This window comes from Homarus americanus, unplaced genomic scaffold (assembly GCF_018991925.1).
Source record: "Homarus americanus isolate GMGI-L3 unplaced genomic scaffold, GMGI_Hamer_2.0 scaffold1024, whole genome shotgun sequence".
Lineage (NCBI taxonomy): Eukaryota > Metazoa > Arthropoda > Malacostraca > Decapoda > Nephropidae > Homarus > Homarus americanus.
Window position 1 is genome coordinate 8,924,290 of NW_024715228.1, and position 18,570 is coordinate 8,942,859.

An 18,570-nucleotide genomic window follows, 5' to 3' on the forward strand; every position below is an offset into this window, starting at 1 on the left:
GAGAGCGTAAGCTTTTGAAACCCCCACCCACCTCCCATTCTCTCAAAAGTTCATCCTTGTCGCTTGCACCACACTTGCACAGTAACAGTCGCAAGCATCCCTAAGTCTGTTTTGAAAGTGCTTCAAGGATATTTTGGTACTTTGTTGTGACATTGGTGGAGTTTTTGGTGGCCATGAGTTCAAACCGTAGCAAGGTGATCCGCCGTAAGAAGAGTGGTAAGTGTGTGTCCAACATTTCATGCACCTTGCACATGACTGAAATGACCATCCATACCATACTTAAGAACACTAAAGAAATAGAAACAAGGGCTACAACATTACTCAGACACTCAGAGGTGAAATTAACACAACAAAGGACTGATGTGATGGAAAGTATGGTTCACCGAAATGAGTGTGCAAGTGCGTGTGCAGAATTGTCCAACCGCGTGGTTAGGTAGCCTGCGTTGCGTCAACACACTGACCCAAAACAACTTAATGTATGTTAAATAAGTTGTAAAGTTATTTTGTAAAATAATGTGTAATCAAATTTTTAATAAATGTTTATAAGGTATATGCATGTTAAGATACCAAATTAAACATTTTGAGTGTCACTTACAATGTGATGGTCCCGATTACTCTATTCCTATTTATTCTTATGGGAATTAATTCTCTTTTATTCATGGAAGCACTATCCAAGTCTTTTTTTCTGGTCCCTGTTGAGCTCGAATAACAAGGACCCTCCTGTATAAACAGGCTGGGGGTGGCGAGGGACCGGGCACTGCCACATTTATTAATTCAACATTATATCCTCGTATGATCAGCCTCCTATGGCGAGCTTTTCATCATGAGTAATACAACATCTTCAATAATAGAAGAAACAAATATATATACTGTACTCTAACTTGACTTGTATTTACTCAGGAGTCATTTTTGGAGAGCTTTCACCAAATCAGCTGAAAACAGGGTCACTATAACATACTGTTTAGTATTTGATGTGGTGATACCTTCCCAACAATGTTCTTTATTAACCTTAGAGTGATGTATGATGGCTCAATTTCGGCATTTAGACAACCGACTAATGAATAAACCAGGGAATATGCAGATGAAAAACACACTACAATATTATTTACTAAGTGCTGATAAATACACTAGAGTACTATTTAGGTGCTGAAAACTGATGATGTGGTAAGTATGAGAGATGGAGAGTGCTTATGAGGGAGCTAGGACAAACAACGGTTTGTGTTTTGTAAACAAACGGACACACTCAATCTGAGGTTGAGTGCGATATTCTTTTTTCAGGTAAGCCGATTATTTTACGATAATATTTTATCAACCTGACACCAAATGAACCCGTACTACCTCCCACCTGCTGCTCTCGGGTACACTCTTATCTCCCACCAAATGAACCCGTACTACCTCCCACCTGCTGCTCTCAGGTACACTCTTATCTCCCACACACAATATACCCCTACACTCTTCTTTTTTATACAGGTACTCCTCGGCTTACAAACACCCGGACACACGACTGCCGCAGCCATATAAAAAAGATTTCAAATTACGTACGTATTTTCTAGTACCGAAACGTTTCCGTCCCGTACGACAGCGTGGCGTGGGCTTGGCCGCCTCGTGGTGTACAACATCCAAGCTGTAGCCCACTCAGTTGGTGTTTGGCTGTCTTTGGTGTTAGTGATCGAGCTGTGTACTGACAAAATTTTTGTTTCTATTTCCCTTTAAAATGACAAGCAAGCATAGAAGTGAGAGTTCTGGTGGTGCACAGAAGAAAAAGAGACAGTCAATTACTTTTGAGATGAAAATGAAAATAATAATGCAATGTGAAAATGGAAAAACGGTAGCAACCATTTCACGAGACCTTGTTTGAAGAAATGGATCAAAATGTTGAGCGTTTTGCAAAAGTTGACAGACTGATCCAAGATGCACTTGCTTGCTACAGAGAGATTTACAATGAAAAGAAAAGGCAAACTGTGCAGTCTAAATTGGACATATATTTTAAGAAGTCGCCCACTGCTGTCTCCTCACACCCCACCACTGCTGCCTATTCACTCCCTAAGGATGATCCAATACCTTCAACAAGCAAGTATGTTAGCCTGTCTGAAGAAAGCAACATTGATGACCCACCTGGACCTGTCTCCTCCTCTGCTTCATCCAATTAATGTATTCTCCATGTTTAATTCAAAAATTATTGAGGCCCCGTGTGCATTCAGCTGACTACATTAAAGGTAAGTGCACAGTAAAACTTGTTCACTTTTCATTATTGATTACTTTTACTGTACTGTATTTCATTTAATATTTTCTATGTATTATTTTCGCATTTTTTACTTGCGACCAGTTCGACTTACGACCTGGTCGTCGGTCCCTAACCCCGTCGTAAGTCGAGGACTGACTGTATTTGTATTACTGTACAGTATGCAGCTTTCTCTTTAGTCACGAGACAAATTCCGTGGTCACTTACATATAACACCTTACAGTACAAAACAATCATATTAGTGTTGTTGACAACCGAACTTAAGTCTGATTTTCAACCCAGAGAGTTTTATCTCTCGTATTCTTTTATTGTTAATGTAATAGTGTTTCACTAACCTATTTTATGTGCTTAAAGACCTTAGTTGTTGAAGCACAGTAAAAACAGAGCAAGCCAAATAACTTTGCCACTTGGGTAAGAGGCTGAACCGAAAGTATCAGAAAACATGTCTTCATCAACTGCCTCCCATGATAGGATACTTTGATGGGTGACATAATTATTTAACTACACGTACTTACAAAATACCTGTGGATATAATTTAGTGATACACCATGAAGCAATAGCAAATTGTATGGTAGTTACAAGTAAATCATGTAAAAGTAACTTACCTGCCCAGTAAGCTTATCTGTAACCTCACGATACAAGTGCATATCCAAGTAGTATCCCGATTCATTGGAGAGGGTCAGTCGGATGGGGATGGTCTTGCTTTGGGGGGTCTGGCGAATTGTCATCTTAATTTCAGCTTGCAGGACACGTAAACTCCAAAGTCGACGTCCGTACCGATTCACAATAGACCGTATTGAATCTTCAATCTGAAAAATTTTCATAGATTTGTTACATGCCATACTTTAAGTACCTTACTGTAAGTATAGGTATAACATCAATAACAATATGGTTAAAATACATTTTTAAGCCTCTGAGGTGTATATAATAGGTACTGGATTTCAATATTTCATACTGTTATACCAATTAAATGTTGTAAAGTAAAACTGACTTAAGAGCATGATAGTGTCCTGGTTTTTAAAATGGTAAAAAAAAAAAGAAATAATAAAATCTATTCATGGAATGACAACTCATACATACACTCATTCCAAACATGCCCTAAAGATGATTAAATTGATTTGTGTATACAGTGGTCCCTCGATTAACGAACGGTCCAATTAACGAAATTTCGGTTAATGAAGTAGCTCCCATAAGGATTTTCGATTCCATTAACGAACAAAACTTCGATTAACGAAAGCCTTACGAGAAACACGCTTTGTTGTACGCATCAGCTGATGGGCTAGTCCGCCAATACAGTAATTGGTTCTATGTTTACATTATTTTCCAGTGGAGTAAATATCAAGAAAACTGTGCTCTTTAATATTTTTGCATTTTTTATATTAAAATTATTGGTCATTCTAATTTAGTCAACATAGTGATAGCATAGACAGTACAGGGAACAGTTTTTGTGTGCCCATCAGCTGATCGAATCTCCCACCAACGCTTCTCAGTTTAACTTTGTTTACAGTGGAGTGAACATCCAGTTTGTTGGTCTCTGGAATATTTTTGCATTTTTACATTAAATTTATTGGTCATTCTGAAATTTAGTTCACATATTAATAATATACAGTGCAGAAATTATTATGAAACATGAAGAAGGCATTAGAACCAATGCACTATGTAATGAATATGGCATGTCATCATCAACTGCCTCTACAATCAGCTGTTTGATATGTAAACAAAGCTGCCGGTAATACGACATACACACCTCAAAGTAAGTTAAAACATAGTAATCTATTGTTTTTTATTTATTATTATAGAGTATACTGTACAGTACAGTACTGTACTGTATGTAGTTTATATTTAATGTTTTGTTAATTCTATTACCGGTATACAGTACTTTGTATTTCATGTAGATCCACAATGAAAACGTGGATAAGATAAATCTTGATAAAATCACACGGGAAAAGGGAAACAACGGAGCACCTTAGCTTTCGTCTTTATTCAAGATGTCTTGAATAAAGACGAAAGCTAAGGTGCTCCGTTGTTTCCCTTTTCCCGTGTGATTTCATCAAGGAGTACTTTGTATGTATACTTTTTCTACAAGTTGGAACCAATTACCCAATATCCCATTGAAATAATAGATTCAGTTAACAAAATTTTTGGTTAATGAACGACTCTGTGAAACCAATTGTGTTTGTTAATCGAGGGACCACTGTACTGTATAAGTACTGTACTGAAGAATCAGACAAAGGGAAGCATAATGAAATCTCGGGTTTTCTTTCAAATAAGATTTTTTAAATACCTGTAATTAAAGAAATATGTCTTGTAAACTATGAGCTACTGGCTCACCTTTGAGGGGTTCATTATGACTGTTGGGACGAAATTTAAGAAGACATGGTTACAATCAGTTCGTTTTGCCAAGGTGTGGGAAAATGCAACCTCTAGTTCATCCATTGCCTCTAACAAAAGTTTCTCTCCTTCCTTCTCCAAATACTCAAAAGAAGCCTCCTTGGTGATCAGATCCGAGTGGCGGATAATTGATCGAATGAAAAAGCGGAAGTCTGTTACCTCCTGACCGTCAGCAACCTGTGAATATATATTATTATTTGTTAGCTTCAAATATTCGAAGGAGCACGAGACCATTAATAAATTACAGTACAATTAGGGAGCGTTGGTATAAATAGTTACAGCATAATATATTTCATAATGTAATGCCCAATACCGTGACTTTACCAACTATAAAAAATGTTCACCTATTTATAAGCTCAATATCAAATTGTACAAAAACATGAACAATATCTCATCGTAATCATCCAAATACTATATATAAAGATACATCATGTATGCATACCTTAGCCTTAGCTAGATATAAATGCATCTTCCGGTTTGAAGTTGGAAGCGCTTCCAGGTCATATGTCCGCAAACGGTTGATCTCCAGTTGGAAAGCAAGTGCAGGTTCTAGATGGCGGTATATTCGGTCCTCTTGGAATTCATCCCTTGACCTAACAGCAAAGTGAAGGTTACTTTAACTTTAGTGACTGTATGCTGTATACAGTACTGTATGTGAAGTATTAACTTCAAGACACAAACTTATCTTTCTGTTTGACTTGGTCAGCTTAAGGAGATACACAGCAGTTCACAATTATAAAAATGGCCTGAAAGGTCATTAATTGACAAGAAGGGAAAATATTGAGTTGCCCAGGGGTCATTACACCACAGCAGAATTTAAGTCACTGTATAATGGTGATGAATACTACTTACAAAAGTTTTGAATCACAAACTTAAATTTTTTCTTGTATCCTAAAACAAAAGACTAGTATAATACCTGCATCCATTACTACAAATTAATTGAAATTTTAAGTGTACAAATTTTAAAATATATTCTTTTTACTTAAAATTACTTGAATCAGGAGCTAGATTTTGTAATTTTATATACTGTACTGTACAGTCACTTAGAAACTATCTTTACTTGGGGGATCGATGAATTTCAGAATGAACACTACTACTCCTGTTGTCTCGGTAGGGTTGTCAAAATCCTTCATCCATTGCTTCATATTTTCTCAACATTATTTTGTAATGATAGTTTTTTGAGCAACTGTACATATTTTTAAAAAACAAATGTGCCCCATACTGTATGTAAAATATGAACCACATTCCTGATAAGCAAAACAAACAAATGCAGTAATCATAAACATGTACTGCACTCTTAAAACATTTTAAGCACCTCTCATACAATAAAGATGTCTCCCATATTATCATCAATTATCATTATATACCACATAAATATCTACATCTACAGTATCTACAGTACTTGGGTCAGGACTGCCGCCTATCCCTCGCAATAGCCAATCATATTTTACTCATATTGCAGTAACAAGCTCACCTACATCCCACTCCAATACATGTACAGGATGCAAGCCCACATTAGATTAAACAAATTTAATTTTCGAAGCCATATTGTCTATATTAGTTAAAGTACAAGAGATTCCATATCCAACATGCAAAAATATATTTCTCTGATTATTTGAAGTGATACTTGAAATTCTGTATAAATGCAGCCTTTTTCAAAGAAGTGTTAAAAGTAAGACACCTTAATTAAAATCTATTCGCTGAGCGATAAACAATACACAAGTTAATAATTCAGGTTAATGCTCCTCCTATGCATCATGGTGAGAACAAATCCAAAAGGAAAGGCAGAATACTATTTTTCATCAGTTAAAAAAAAAAAAAAAAAAAGGAATAAATAATATAACCACTTAGATTTTTTTCAACATTTCAAGTAAGGTGGAGCAAACTGAAAATTTCCCATCACTCTAACCACCAACATTTCCATACCTGTAATTGCCAAAGACTCAGCAGTAAATAAAATAGTGGTTTGGTAATCAAACAAATATAGCTGTTATAACTTGCCTACTCTAAATTCAAATTAAACTTTGCATGGCTACAGCAAGTATACAAATGAGACAAATAGAAAATAAAAGTTAAAGAATTTGAAAAGAAAAAACCCAAAAGAAACAATAATCTAGTCTGCATGATACACAGTTTAACTGTGTGTCTTCAAGCTATCAAGGTGTAAATGTGACTACAGGGGAAAAATAAATCTTCAATGACTGATTCCAATAGTAGCCACATAAAGACTTGTCCTCAACTTTTGTATACAAAAAAAATAATTATAACTACAATACATACAGGAGTGAGCTGTTAAATACATGGTGAAAGATACAAAATACTGTAATATACAAAATTTTACAAATTACATACAGTAGAATGCTACAGTATTCTTCTACATAAATAATTACATTTTAAACCCACAATGAAAGGTACAGTACTGTATTTCTTGCTATATTGTTACACCTGAAAATATGACGTGTAGCTGAGGTAAGCGGTTGGTTTTTTTTTTTTTTTTTTAGATAATTAGGTGTAGTACAGTACTTACATTTTCCAGGTGTCCTTTATGACCAGTATGTGGCCCAATATTTTGGGGGGTTACTCATAATTTCAACAACACTAAACCAATATGAAGAGCTCACTGATGAGAAATTTAATGAAACTTAGTTCTGTACAGGAGCAATTTGCACTTCCATTAATGTACGATATCTTCATTAAAAATACTTTTGATATAATCTTTCAGCAACACATAAAAACAGAGTGAACTAAATTATTCCACCAATTATTTAGTGACTACATATTCTACAGTACAGTACATTGTTCAACTCTGCTTATTACCCTGCATTGTTTTTCAACCTATTACAAGTACAGTATTCATAATTATTCCAGTGTTCTTCCATTGAAAACTTTTCTTTAGAGACTAGATTTCCTGATCACTTTCATTTTACATGTTTCAAACTTCGAGAACTGCCATCGGGTAATCAAGGCTTTCCCACGCAAGAGTAGAAAAAGGCCATATAATGATGATAATGATGTAGCCTCTATTGTACACTCACTATTTATATGCATCACAGCTCATTATACTCCATCTAAATATTTCCCCATTAATTCGTTGAATATATAAACACTGTACACACATTAACAAAAACATATACAGTACTGTACAGTAAATCCTCGAATAACGACGTTAATGTGTCCTCCAATATTGCAGTGTAAGGTGAATCGTCTTATAGCGAATCATTAATTACCATTAAAATAAAGCAATAATAATGAGATGCGTTTCCAAATGTGACCTTTTCATATCTTTTTACTTCTTTTCCCCCCCAAAACAATACAATTAATGAAAATTGCAAACTGTATTCTTTAAATAATGTTTCTGAATGCACCTTATACAATATAAATGAATAATAATATGGTCACACAAGAAGAGATGGGACACCATTGTTTTCGTTTGTGTTTACAGCCGGGAAACCGGGACGATAGTTCTACACGAGAAAATTAAGAAAATTAGACCCTGGTTGTAGCTGTAGTAAAATTAATGTAAAAAAAAATTAATATACATGTTTTAAGTAACGTTATTTAGTGTTAATAAATGGAACAATAGAAGTAGCTAACCACTAATGGCAAAGAAGAAGAAAGAGATGGATTGGGAACGCCAACATATACGTACGTGCGCATTTAAGGATACCGCGTCATTTATCTTTTTAAGAATATGTACAAAAGATTCATTATTGTTTATCACTGAATATGTATTTGATTGAATTAATCCTTACATATGCGAAATGAAAAATGCAATTCATTAATAATACATAGAATATTAAAACACACAAGAGGATAAGAGACAGCATTGTTGTCAGTGTTTACACCCATAATGTCAGTTATCCACCTGAAACTGAAGAAAATAAGACCCTGGTTGTTGCTGTAGTAAAATTAATTTAAAAAATAAGAATGTTTTAATTAATGTTATTTAATGTACAGAAGAAGTAACCACTGATAGTGGAACGCCAGTGTATACAATACAGTACGTGCGCACTCAAGGAAAGTCATTTATCTTAAGAATATGTACAAAAGATTCATTATTATTTATTACTGAATATGTATTTGATTCAATGAATGTTTATATATGTGAAATTAACAATGCAATTCATAAATAATATGTAGAATATTAAAACACACAAGAGACAAGACGGCATTGTTTTCGTGAGTGACGATGGTTCTACATAAGAAACTGAATACCTGTATCTATGTTTTAAGTAATGTTATTTACTGTTAATAAATGGATCACTAGAAGTAGCTAACCACTAATGGTAAAGAAATAAGGCGAGACGATTGGGAACGCCAACGTATGAACAGAAAGTGCATACATGTGAAAACATATCGTCATTTCTCTACATATGAATATGAAAGCAACACTTATTTACTGTTCATATATGTTTTAAATAATATTTATAAATGTAAAACAAAAATTCTACTCACCAATGGTGGTAAAGTATAAAACATAAGAACAGCCAATGAATATTGTGCGAGTCTTTACCCAGATGACGAAGTCATCAGGTTCAACTCTGGCTGAAGCTATAGCTTTCCATTAAGCTGTTGCTGAAACTGTTACTGAACCTGAAGTTAATGTTGAAGCTGCTTATGATGCTGAATTTGATGGTGTAGCTGAAGTTGATGATTTAGGCCTTCGAATAAAAAAGCTGTCGAAAGAACCTTGCACACCTGCTTTTTTTTTCTCATTATACATCCTTATGTAGAGGTCATTTGAGTTTATTTAAATTTTAACGCTTTGTTCTGTTAATGGATCCACTTCAGAAAATATCCACTGACCTCTCACCTTTTTCATATCGTTTTAACACATCTAGTTTCTCGGCTAAGCTTATACACTTTCTATTAGCTTTTGAACCAACACTACCATCACTTGCTCTCTTGCTCATGTTGAATAGGGATGCAAAAATACTGTGAGAAACTTGAGAAAGTTTTTCTCCCTGTTCCAGATGCGTGAAACAAAAGGCCCGCCAAGCTCCGACTGTTGCTTACCACTCAGGCAGCTTCTTTGTGCAAGGCGCTCTTCATTTTTTACAGTAATTTTTTTTTTAATAATACATATCGGGATTTAGTTATTATTTATATGAAAATGTAATTTTATTTTATTTTATTATATTTTGGTCGTAAATAAGAATGAAATAAGGATGTAAATTGAATTGGGTCCTAAATTAACTTGGGTTTTAAATATGAAAAGTTGTTGGTTGAACCTCTGTTATCAGAGGCTTTACTGTAATGTTCTGTAAGAAACTTGAGGGTGACTACCTAAGAAAACTCTCCCCATGCCTACTGTGGGGTCTTCAGGCTGTCTTAAAACAGAGTTTTTGGTCAATTTACAGGTCTCTCAATTTATAATGCTGAGAGAGGGATAACAAAAAATCCTTATAATATTATACTGTAATAATCATTAGTAAACAATCCTTGTGTCTCAATAAGCTGAAGTAAATAAAAAATTACTGTAAAAGAAATGTAATAATAAATCACATTTAACTAAATGATAAAAGGAGAGATAAAAGAATATTGTATTAGGGGAGAAAAAATCCTTTCCTTATACATACAGTATACCCAAATCAATCCAAAAGTGCCGTCATTCCCTCACCCTACCAAATTCATCTGAATGGCAACTATGACCTCCAGTATACTAAGTAACAACTCCTTCTCACACCAAAAAGTTGAAATTTTCAAACTATCCCCTTTCTCCCATCCTTTACAGCATTACAGTACAGTATATCATGCATCTCTTGTAATTTCTTTCGACCTATCCTTCTCCTCTTATACATTTTCCAGCATCACTTACTATACAAAGGTTATCACACAAAACCTTCTTTAATCTCAAGTTTTGACCGATTCCCCCAACTTCATACAATAATATATGCCAACTAAGAATCTACTTTTCAGAATATTGTAATCTACTTTACACAAGATATGAGCAGTTCTAAATTCTCATTCTGCATACACCCATGCTCAACCCCTGATGAGTTACTCCATCACCTTTTGTTTATTGTCAGCAGTGTCCACACTTCCAAAACTTTTTTCACTTTCAAATACCTCACTTTCTCTTACAATTCTAAACAATTCTATTGTGCATATTGACTACAAAATTTAAGAATAAAATAAAATTTTCTTGTACTTAATTTTCCACATGTGATAATAAATGAGGAGAAATTAACAATCAGGCAACTGGCTCAGTGATTGTGTGCATGGTGGATTGGTGGTGTGTGAGTGCCGTGTCTTCTTGTACTCACTTGAGTTTGAGAAGTACAGTCAATTGTATGGTGAATGAAGGTGAATGATGACAAGCTGAAAGTTTATTTGTTGACTTAACATTGGGAGTATTGGAGAATAATGAAATAAATTAGTGTACAGTGAGTTCTGCTATAATGCGTGTTTTGACAACGTGAATTGGCTCTAACGCGATTTATGAATAGAGGAACGATATTTGTATAACGCGAACGCTTGTTTGCTGTAACGCGATTTTTGCTTACTATTTCTCCAATAATGTGGTATTAACTGTGAATATGGTAAAGAAGAATATCTCCAAGAAGTGTTCTGGTGATCGCATTCCCGGTGATGATCGTAAAAGAAAGGCTATAACCCTTGAAGAGAAGCTCGATGTTATCAACCTCAAAATCACCCTTCTCCCCCATCAAGTTATATTCATATTTTTTCAAGGTAAAGTGTTACATTTACTGTATGATTTCATTATTAGATATGAATGTAACATTTATTTAGACTGTGCTATCCTGTGTTAGGCTAACTACTAAATTTTTTTCGATTTCGAGTAGTAATCTGCACCTAACCCTATTTTCTCCACAAGCCCTGTTATTTCTATTACGCGAATTTCTATAACACGATGTTTTACAAGAACACAACTATCGCGTTATAGCAGAACTGACTGTATAGACATTTGCAGAAACTTATTATATAACCAGACAGAAGTACCCCGGTATATTACATGTTCTGTGTGTGTGTTTGGTGGGATTGTAACTTCAGATTTTTCTTCCATAAATCAAAACCTGGGGCAAATTTTTGTTTCGTAATTTAGAATTTTTGTAAACCTGAACTTTGTAACTCAGAACTACACTATCTAAAACTCCTCCTTGGCCACTGTGTGTTATAATGATTCAGCCTTTATTACTAAAATCTTCATATGAGAATATCCATTGCCATCTATCCCTTCCACTTACTTAATATAATCCAATATGACATACAGTATGTATTACAACTAAAAATATGTTAAGAATAACAGACGTACCAGGAGCATGCAGCAATCCCCAACATCTTATGTGCTCAAAAGAGTAACCTTTCAGCTGCATATACCAAGTCTGCCAGATCACCAATACACCTACAGATCATAGAAGCAGTACATATATCCCCAGGCTTTTATGCATCCTAATTGCATATTTGAGTTAATTAAATACAGAAAACACATAAAATACAAATAAATACACAGAGAAATTTAAATGTATACTGTATACAGAAAACAAGTGTTGAATGCACAGTTGGGGTCAAAAGTTTGTTCCCTCCCAAACCGAAACAGTATCGACCCCAAATGAGATAAAGCAGCACACCCACACAAGACGACAGTCAGGTTAAGTAAGTTCGGAGACTTGTTCCAGTGACTCAGTTGACCATGGAGAGCAAAGTTTTGCCCACAACTGTACTAGATATGTATAATTACTCCGAATGGGTTATAAGGGAATGAAAAGTGTATACATATTGCAAAAAACAAAGTAGACAACATGGTGCAAGAATGCTTAAGAGTGGGAGGGTGCCAAGTGTAGATGGAACCACTGTAGAAATGTTAAGGGATGTAAATAAGTGACAAAGGATGACAAGAATAAAAATGTTTTGTATAACAGAGGGAAGAGTGCCAAAAGAATGTTAAAAATCTTCTTTAATTCCCCGGTGTAAAAGAAAGTGGTGAGAATGGTTGTAAAAATCATTGAGGATTAAGTTTACAGAGCATAACTAGGAAGGTACAGTATAGTGTTGTCATCACTGTGAGAACTGTGACTCATACAGTGTAACATATTGAAGAATAATGAGTGACCCGAAAAAGAAGAGGATGTGTTGAGAGTGAAGAATGTGTTAAGAGCTTGGAATGGGGAGTTGACTCCCAGTGTGGGCATGTATATGAAATGTAATATTAACTTAAATTAATATTTTCATGGATAGAAAAGTAAGAGGTGAATTGCCCTGCTCTGCATTATTGCAGGAAAAGGCTAAAAAATATAAAGATATGGAAATACCAAGAGTTTTGAATGACAACAACAAATATTTTAAAAAATAATAAAATAACTAAAAATAAATTGTGAATGTAAAAACTGGACAAGAATGAAAAAAAAAATCAAAATTACACCTGTAAGTGATCTTAAGTGGCAGCTGCAGCTGAAAGATTGTGAGCACTGAAGCCATAAAGTGTAATAACAATACTCCAAGCACTAGCAATTTTACAGATGCAATTATTAGTACAGAAAGATGTGGCTAATTAATTGCCACACCTGATGAGTCTGTCCATCATACCTTGAATCAATGGGTTTGGCAATGTGTTTCAACAGATGCATTGGTCTGTGGTAGAAGACAAAGACAGATACATCAGCAGCCAAATCTCTACCTCACAATTCACTTTAAAATCTGATATGAACTATGAGATCACAAAAGAAAAAGTTAGCTAAAGATATTACTAAAATTATTATAATGTTAAAGTTGCATTAAAATTCAAATAAGGCCCCATGCATAGGGGCCAAAAATTGCACAGCTAATAATACGCTAGGCAAATATGTTACACAAGAGCAAAAAAAAAAAACTGTCACACCTACAAACCTGCTGCGATATACAGAAGCCATCCTCTCCATCTTCATTTGTTTAAAATCAAGGTTAACAGAAAAAATCAATAACGATTATAATTAAATTTTGAATGACGGAGACAAACATTTTCTGATTCAAGTTTAATTTAAATTAATAAACTGAATTTCAATTTCCACATATGATTTGCTCATATTATTGTAATTTCAATATGCAATGTACTGTAATTGAAAAAGTTATCTATTCTCATTATGTACAAGTGAAAAAAAATGTCTACCACTTTGAAAACTTCATAATAGAAAATAAATTTTAATAAACATAATGCCCATGGCAATGTTTTTAAATAATTGGTTATGGCATCAGCAAGCATTAATTATAAACAATTACCATTAATTAATTATCTTCACACTAAATATGAAGATAACCAACAGAAAATCTTTGTGCAAATATTTGAAAATATATACATAAAGCCTTTAGTAAAGAAGTCTATCAATATAATTCAGCATGCAGGGTGTGAAATAGTTTTGGTGTCCTGAGACCTCCTGAAATAACTTTAGCCCACAAACAATAATAATAAAAAATACATATCAAATTTAAGAAGTTGAGCTGTAAATGTCAAACTCCTTTCCACATGCACTAATCAAGCCAGAAATGTTCAATCCAGCTATAGATTGACTGCTTCTTGTCAGTCATACTCAGGAGATGCTAAGGGACAATCTACAAAAGATGTGCACGCACACACACACACACGTGCACGCACACATGCACGCACACATGCACACACACGTGCACGCACACATGCACACACACACACACAAAGAAAAGCTGACCAAAATATTTTATGACTTACAACAGCCATGTGGCACAAAGAATGTATGTGTATAAAGTACATATACAGTATACTGTACTGCACAGTCCACGCCACTTATAAGCCATACAGACTGGTAGCCTCGGTTGTCAGCCAAGGTGTAAAGTCAACTCTTAAGGATGCCTTACATGATCAATATTTATTGACAATATTTAATTGTCAATAGTCTCCATATGCGTTCAATATGTCACCCAATCTTGTCAACCAGTCGCCAATTGATTGAAGACAAAAACATCAGCTCATAAAGTTTGTGTAGGTTTAATCTTGACTTTTGCATTAGAACAAAACATAAATGGAAGCGGTGGATGAAGGAGTGGCTTACTAAGCAACAGAAATACACTCATACAAATCTGCTGAACAAGATAAGTGGTGAAACCAAGTGATTTTCACAATTATTTTTTAACCACATCTTTCTTACTTTCTTCAAGAATAATTAACAACTTGCCATAAGCTGCATTTTTCTTTACTTTTTCCATAATCCTTTGATGTGACATCCAATAACATTGATACACTAATACTTTATATGTACGATTAAATCGTAACAACACTTTCCGAGTCAAATTCTTTTGGGTAGGTGACACACTGTCGCTATCAGCAAGACCCGCAGAAGGCTTACTTGTGGTCTCCATGATGCCCGTTGCTGTACTGGATCAATATTGACAATATTAGCCTCACGTGACTTTCAGAACAATTAATTACCAGAATTTCAACTTTTTGAACACAGACCTTTAATCCCCATGCCAAGGAATACCTATAAAGTACAGTACTGTACTAGGATTTTAAGCAAGATTATTTTTTTGCCCCAAAATTAATTTTAAAATTTCCAACTCCAATGCAAAGTCAACACTTACCCTTGAACACATTAGCATGGATAAATAACTTTCAAAATGAAATTTTTTACTGTTTCTAAAACCTATCCATACTAATGTGTTCAGGGCTAAGCATTAACTTTACAATGTGGCAGACCACTGATTACTTGCCTGGTTTGTATGTTTCAGGAGGTATGTACCCAGCAAAGTTGCTGGTCTGTTTGGCTTATAAGTGGCGTGGACTGTACCAATATGTTGCACTTTATGCGTGCACATAAAGATTTGAAGTTTTAATGTCCTACAGATTTAAAATTGATAATACAAATTTTCAGTTCCTTTTTAAAAATACCTCCTAAGGTTTGAGTTCCCTTTAATAAATATTCACAATAATCATCAATTTACAACAGTATATAATTGATACAGGTGACATGTACAGTAGCTAAAACAACTATCTGTGCAGGTGGGGGTCAAAATGCTCTGTAATTTTATGTGTGACTAGTGACAGCCCTCATATACCAAAATTTATCATCTATGGTCTCATATTGTTTCCCACAAAGTATGCACAGGTAGTTGTTTTAGCTACTGTACATTATTTAACAATTGTCATATACTGTACTAAATGATAAAATAGATATGAATACTGTTATATCAAACTGAAAACTTATTTCCATGTTTTTTCTCATTCTGCAACACTATACTGTACTGTACTGTACTGTGATGTTGTGTTTTACATATTTGCACATCCAGATTTTTACCCATTTTCCCTTTCACTCTTTCAATCCTATTCCCGCAGGGTTGACATTCACTTCTTATTACTCTAACTACTACTGTACTCTAACAGATATGCTCTCCTAAAACAAGGCTCCAACTATTATCTGGTTTATCCCTATTGCTGTCCATAACCTGGCATCATCATATAAGCACCACATCCAACCTTAAACGACCTATTGTAATATCTTGAAAGTTTTTACTCATCTAGTTCTTTGTTATTTTACCATCTGAAAATTAAACAGTTCAGTTGATGATTTTATCTACAACAACAACAACAACAAAACCATTGCCACTCCTAAACTTCTTTCTAAATGCTGGACATACTATAACTTGAAAAGAAAATGTCATGTATAGATTGAGAAACAAGAATGTAGGGAAAAGATTAAAAGATAACTCAGTAGAGGAATGGATCTGGGAAGAACCTGTCAATATATAGTAGTGGTAAATAAAGGAATACATTTTAAGTGAGCAGAAGTTTCGACAGAATTCTAGATGAGAAACCCTACAAGTTGTGTTTTTTTATTGATTATAAATAAAATATGATACCTCTGCTGTTTTTATATTGGCCTACAGGGATTGGATACATTCCATAATATAAATGTTTATATCAAACTCTTTAATATGTACTTTAACGAATAAAATAAATCATATTAAGGTATATACTATACTTTTGTCTGCTTCAACGTGTTATACAGAGAAAACACCTTCCATTATGCTCTACTAATTGTTAAGGACAAGAAGTAAATAGCATTGAGGATATTTGTTCGACTTAATACTTTTGAATTTTATATACCACTAACTTATCAAATTAAAAAATTAATAAAAATAAAATAAATAAAAAATCATCTATTTCACATCCTGGCATGTAACATGTCTGCTTTATTATGTAAGGAAGTAACTAAAAGCAACCTATATTAACAGCACTGTACACAATAGTTACTCAGGCATCAGATTTCCATCTATGTTAGATGGCACCTTTCAGCAAAAACACTGCACCAAAGAATAGACTTAATATCATCTACTCTGGGTCACCCCATTTGGTTGCAGAAAAAGGCTTCCAGGAATGAAAAGAAAAAATCTAATCTATGCTTGAAATAATAAAGGACAAAATAAATTTCCTTAATGCAAATGGGGCAGCAGTGACGACTAATATAGTTTTTTGTTAAATAAAGTTGGCAAATTAAGAAAAAGACTACTGTATTCTGTTAACACTTTTACATTATTGAATAATTAATTGCAACTTTACTGCATAACCTGTCTTACCTGTACAACATAAATGAAAACAGTCAACCTTCTCATAAATTAATCAGAAATACTTCTAGTACTGTAACCCAAAAAGTTTAATTTCTAACACCACTGTAAATCATAAATTGCAACTGATATCAGACAACCATCACATACCAATACATAGATTGGCTCAAACAAAAAATGGGGTACCCTGTATATTTGGATACAGTATCGACTTTGATCATTGTTAAATAATCAAAGTCATAATGGACAATCAGAAAAAATGAGATGCATACCTGTATGTGAAGTATCTTGGGAATTGTTGCTTGTAGAAAACCACCATGGTAATGCGCCGGATGCCTGCTTCATGGAACTCCTTCTTCTTGCTGGCACAGAAAACTGAAAACTGTTCACTTAGCTCGGAATCGTTGTTCTCTTCTTCCATGCGTATACCAATATTCATAATATGTATTGGGTCTATGGTTTCCTGAAATTACAAGAAATATTAACTAAAACAATGCAAATAAAAGAAGAGTCAAGTCACAAAACCACCTACAAACTTTAAAAACCATAAAATACAGTTACACCTTATTTGTGAAAATTCAAAATAGTATCTGAAAATCTCAGATAACTACATTATCTGGAAAATTTTCATCCAAAATACAATGAGAAAAAAAAAAAGATCCATGAAAAATTTTAGAAATAAGTGCTGCTCCTTACCCAGAGGAGTAGGTAACAAAAAGGCATGAAGGTGGGCCTGCATTGAAGCTATGATTTACATTTAAAAATGCGGAGCAAATAGTAAACACAATAATTGTAAATGTTCACAAAATATTTCATACATAGGAAATAGGCAACAATATAATATTCATACAGGAAAGTTTTCATGCTTTCAGACATACCTGAGTTTCAGACATGAAGTCCTTGAATGAGGATCCAAGCTTGATAGAACCACTCAGGAGTTCCTGGGGACTCATCTCTCCCTCCAGTCCTCCAAGATCACAAGGTTGGAAGAAATTCATTAAGTCACTGAAGTAGATCTCAAAATCTCCAAAGTTCTTAAAGGTAGCCATAATTCCCATGCGTTGACAGTTTTCCAAATTGGCTGGTGGGTCAATGGGGGTATGGTGTGGGTCAGTATACTCCAATGTACTCCACATCTTGTTGTGAGGTATTCTGGAAGATGTGGTTCATGCAGACTATTAAACTCCAACCAGGGTGACAATGCACTCCTGGACATTTATTATTTATCACATACACAATTCCTTATTAGGTATAGCTACCTGTGTGTATGGATAATCAAGGCTCATGGCTAATACCAAGCAATTTATCAAATTTTTCAATGCCACTCACATATTGTGCAACTTTTCTGTGTGCCACCATTTTCCTCTCCTAATGTTCACGTATATATTCCAGGAGCATAAATATTTATA

General features: G+C 34.4%; 1 protein-coding gene across 1 annotated transcript in view; it reads right to left on the reverse strand.

Annotated features, from left to right (window-relative positions):
• The window catches only part of LOC121856599 (acetyl-CoA carboxylase-like), an 83,991-nt gene that overhangs the window by 29,194 nt on the left and 36,227 nt on the right, over nucleotides 1–18,570 (reverse strand). Inside the window, exons 23-28 of the mRNA XM_042352234.1 lie at nucleotides 18,040–18,313; nucleotides 17,434–17,624; nucleotides 13,181–13,225; nucleotides 5,076–5,226; nucleotides 4,574–4,810; nucleotides 2,848–3,051 (exon numbers count right to left, since the gene is read on the reverse strand). Coding sequence (XP_042208168.1) covers nucleotides 2,848–3,051; nucleotides 4,574–4,810; nucleotides 5,076–5,226; nucleotides 13,181–13,225; nucleotides 17,434–17,624; nucleotides 18,040–18,313 — 1,102 coding nt within the window. The remainder of the gene's footprint in view (nucleotides 1–2,847; nucleotides 3,052–4,573; nucleotides 4,811–5,075; nucleotides 5,227–13,180; nucleotides 13,226–17,433; nucleotides 17,625–18,039; nucleotides 18,314–18,570) is intronic.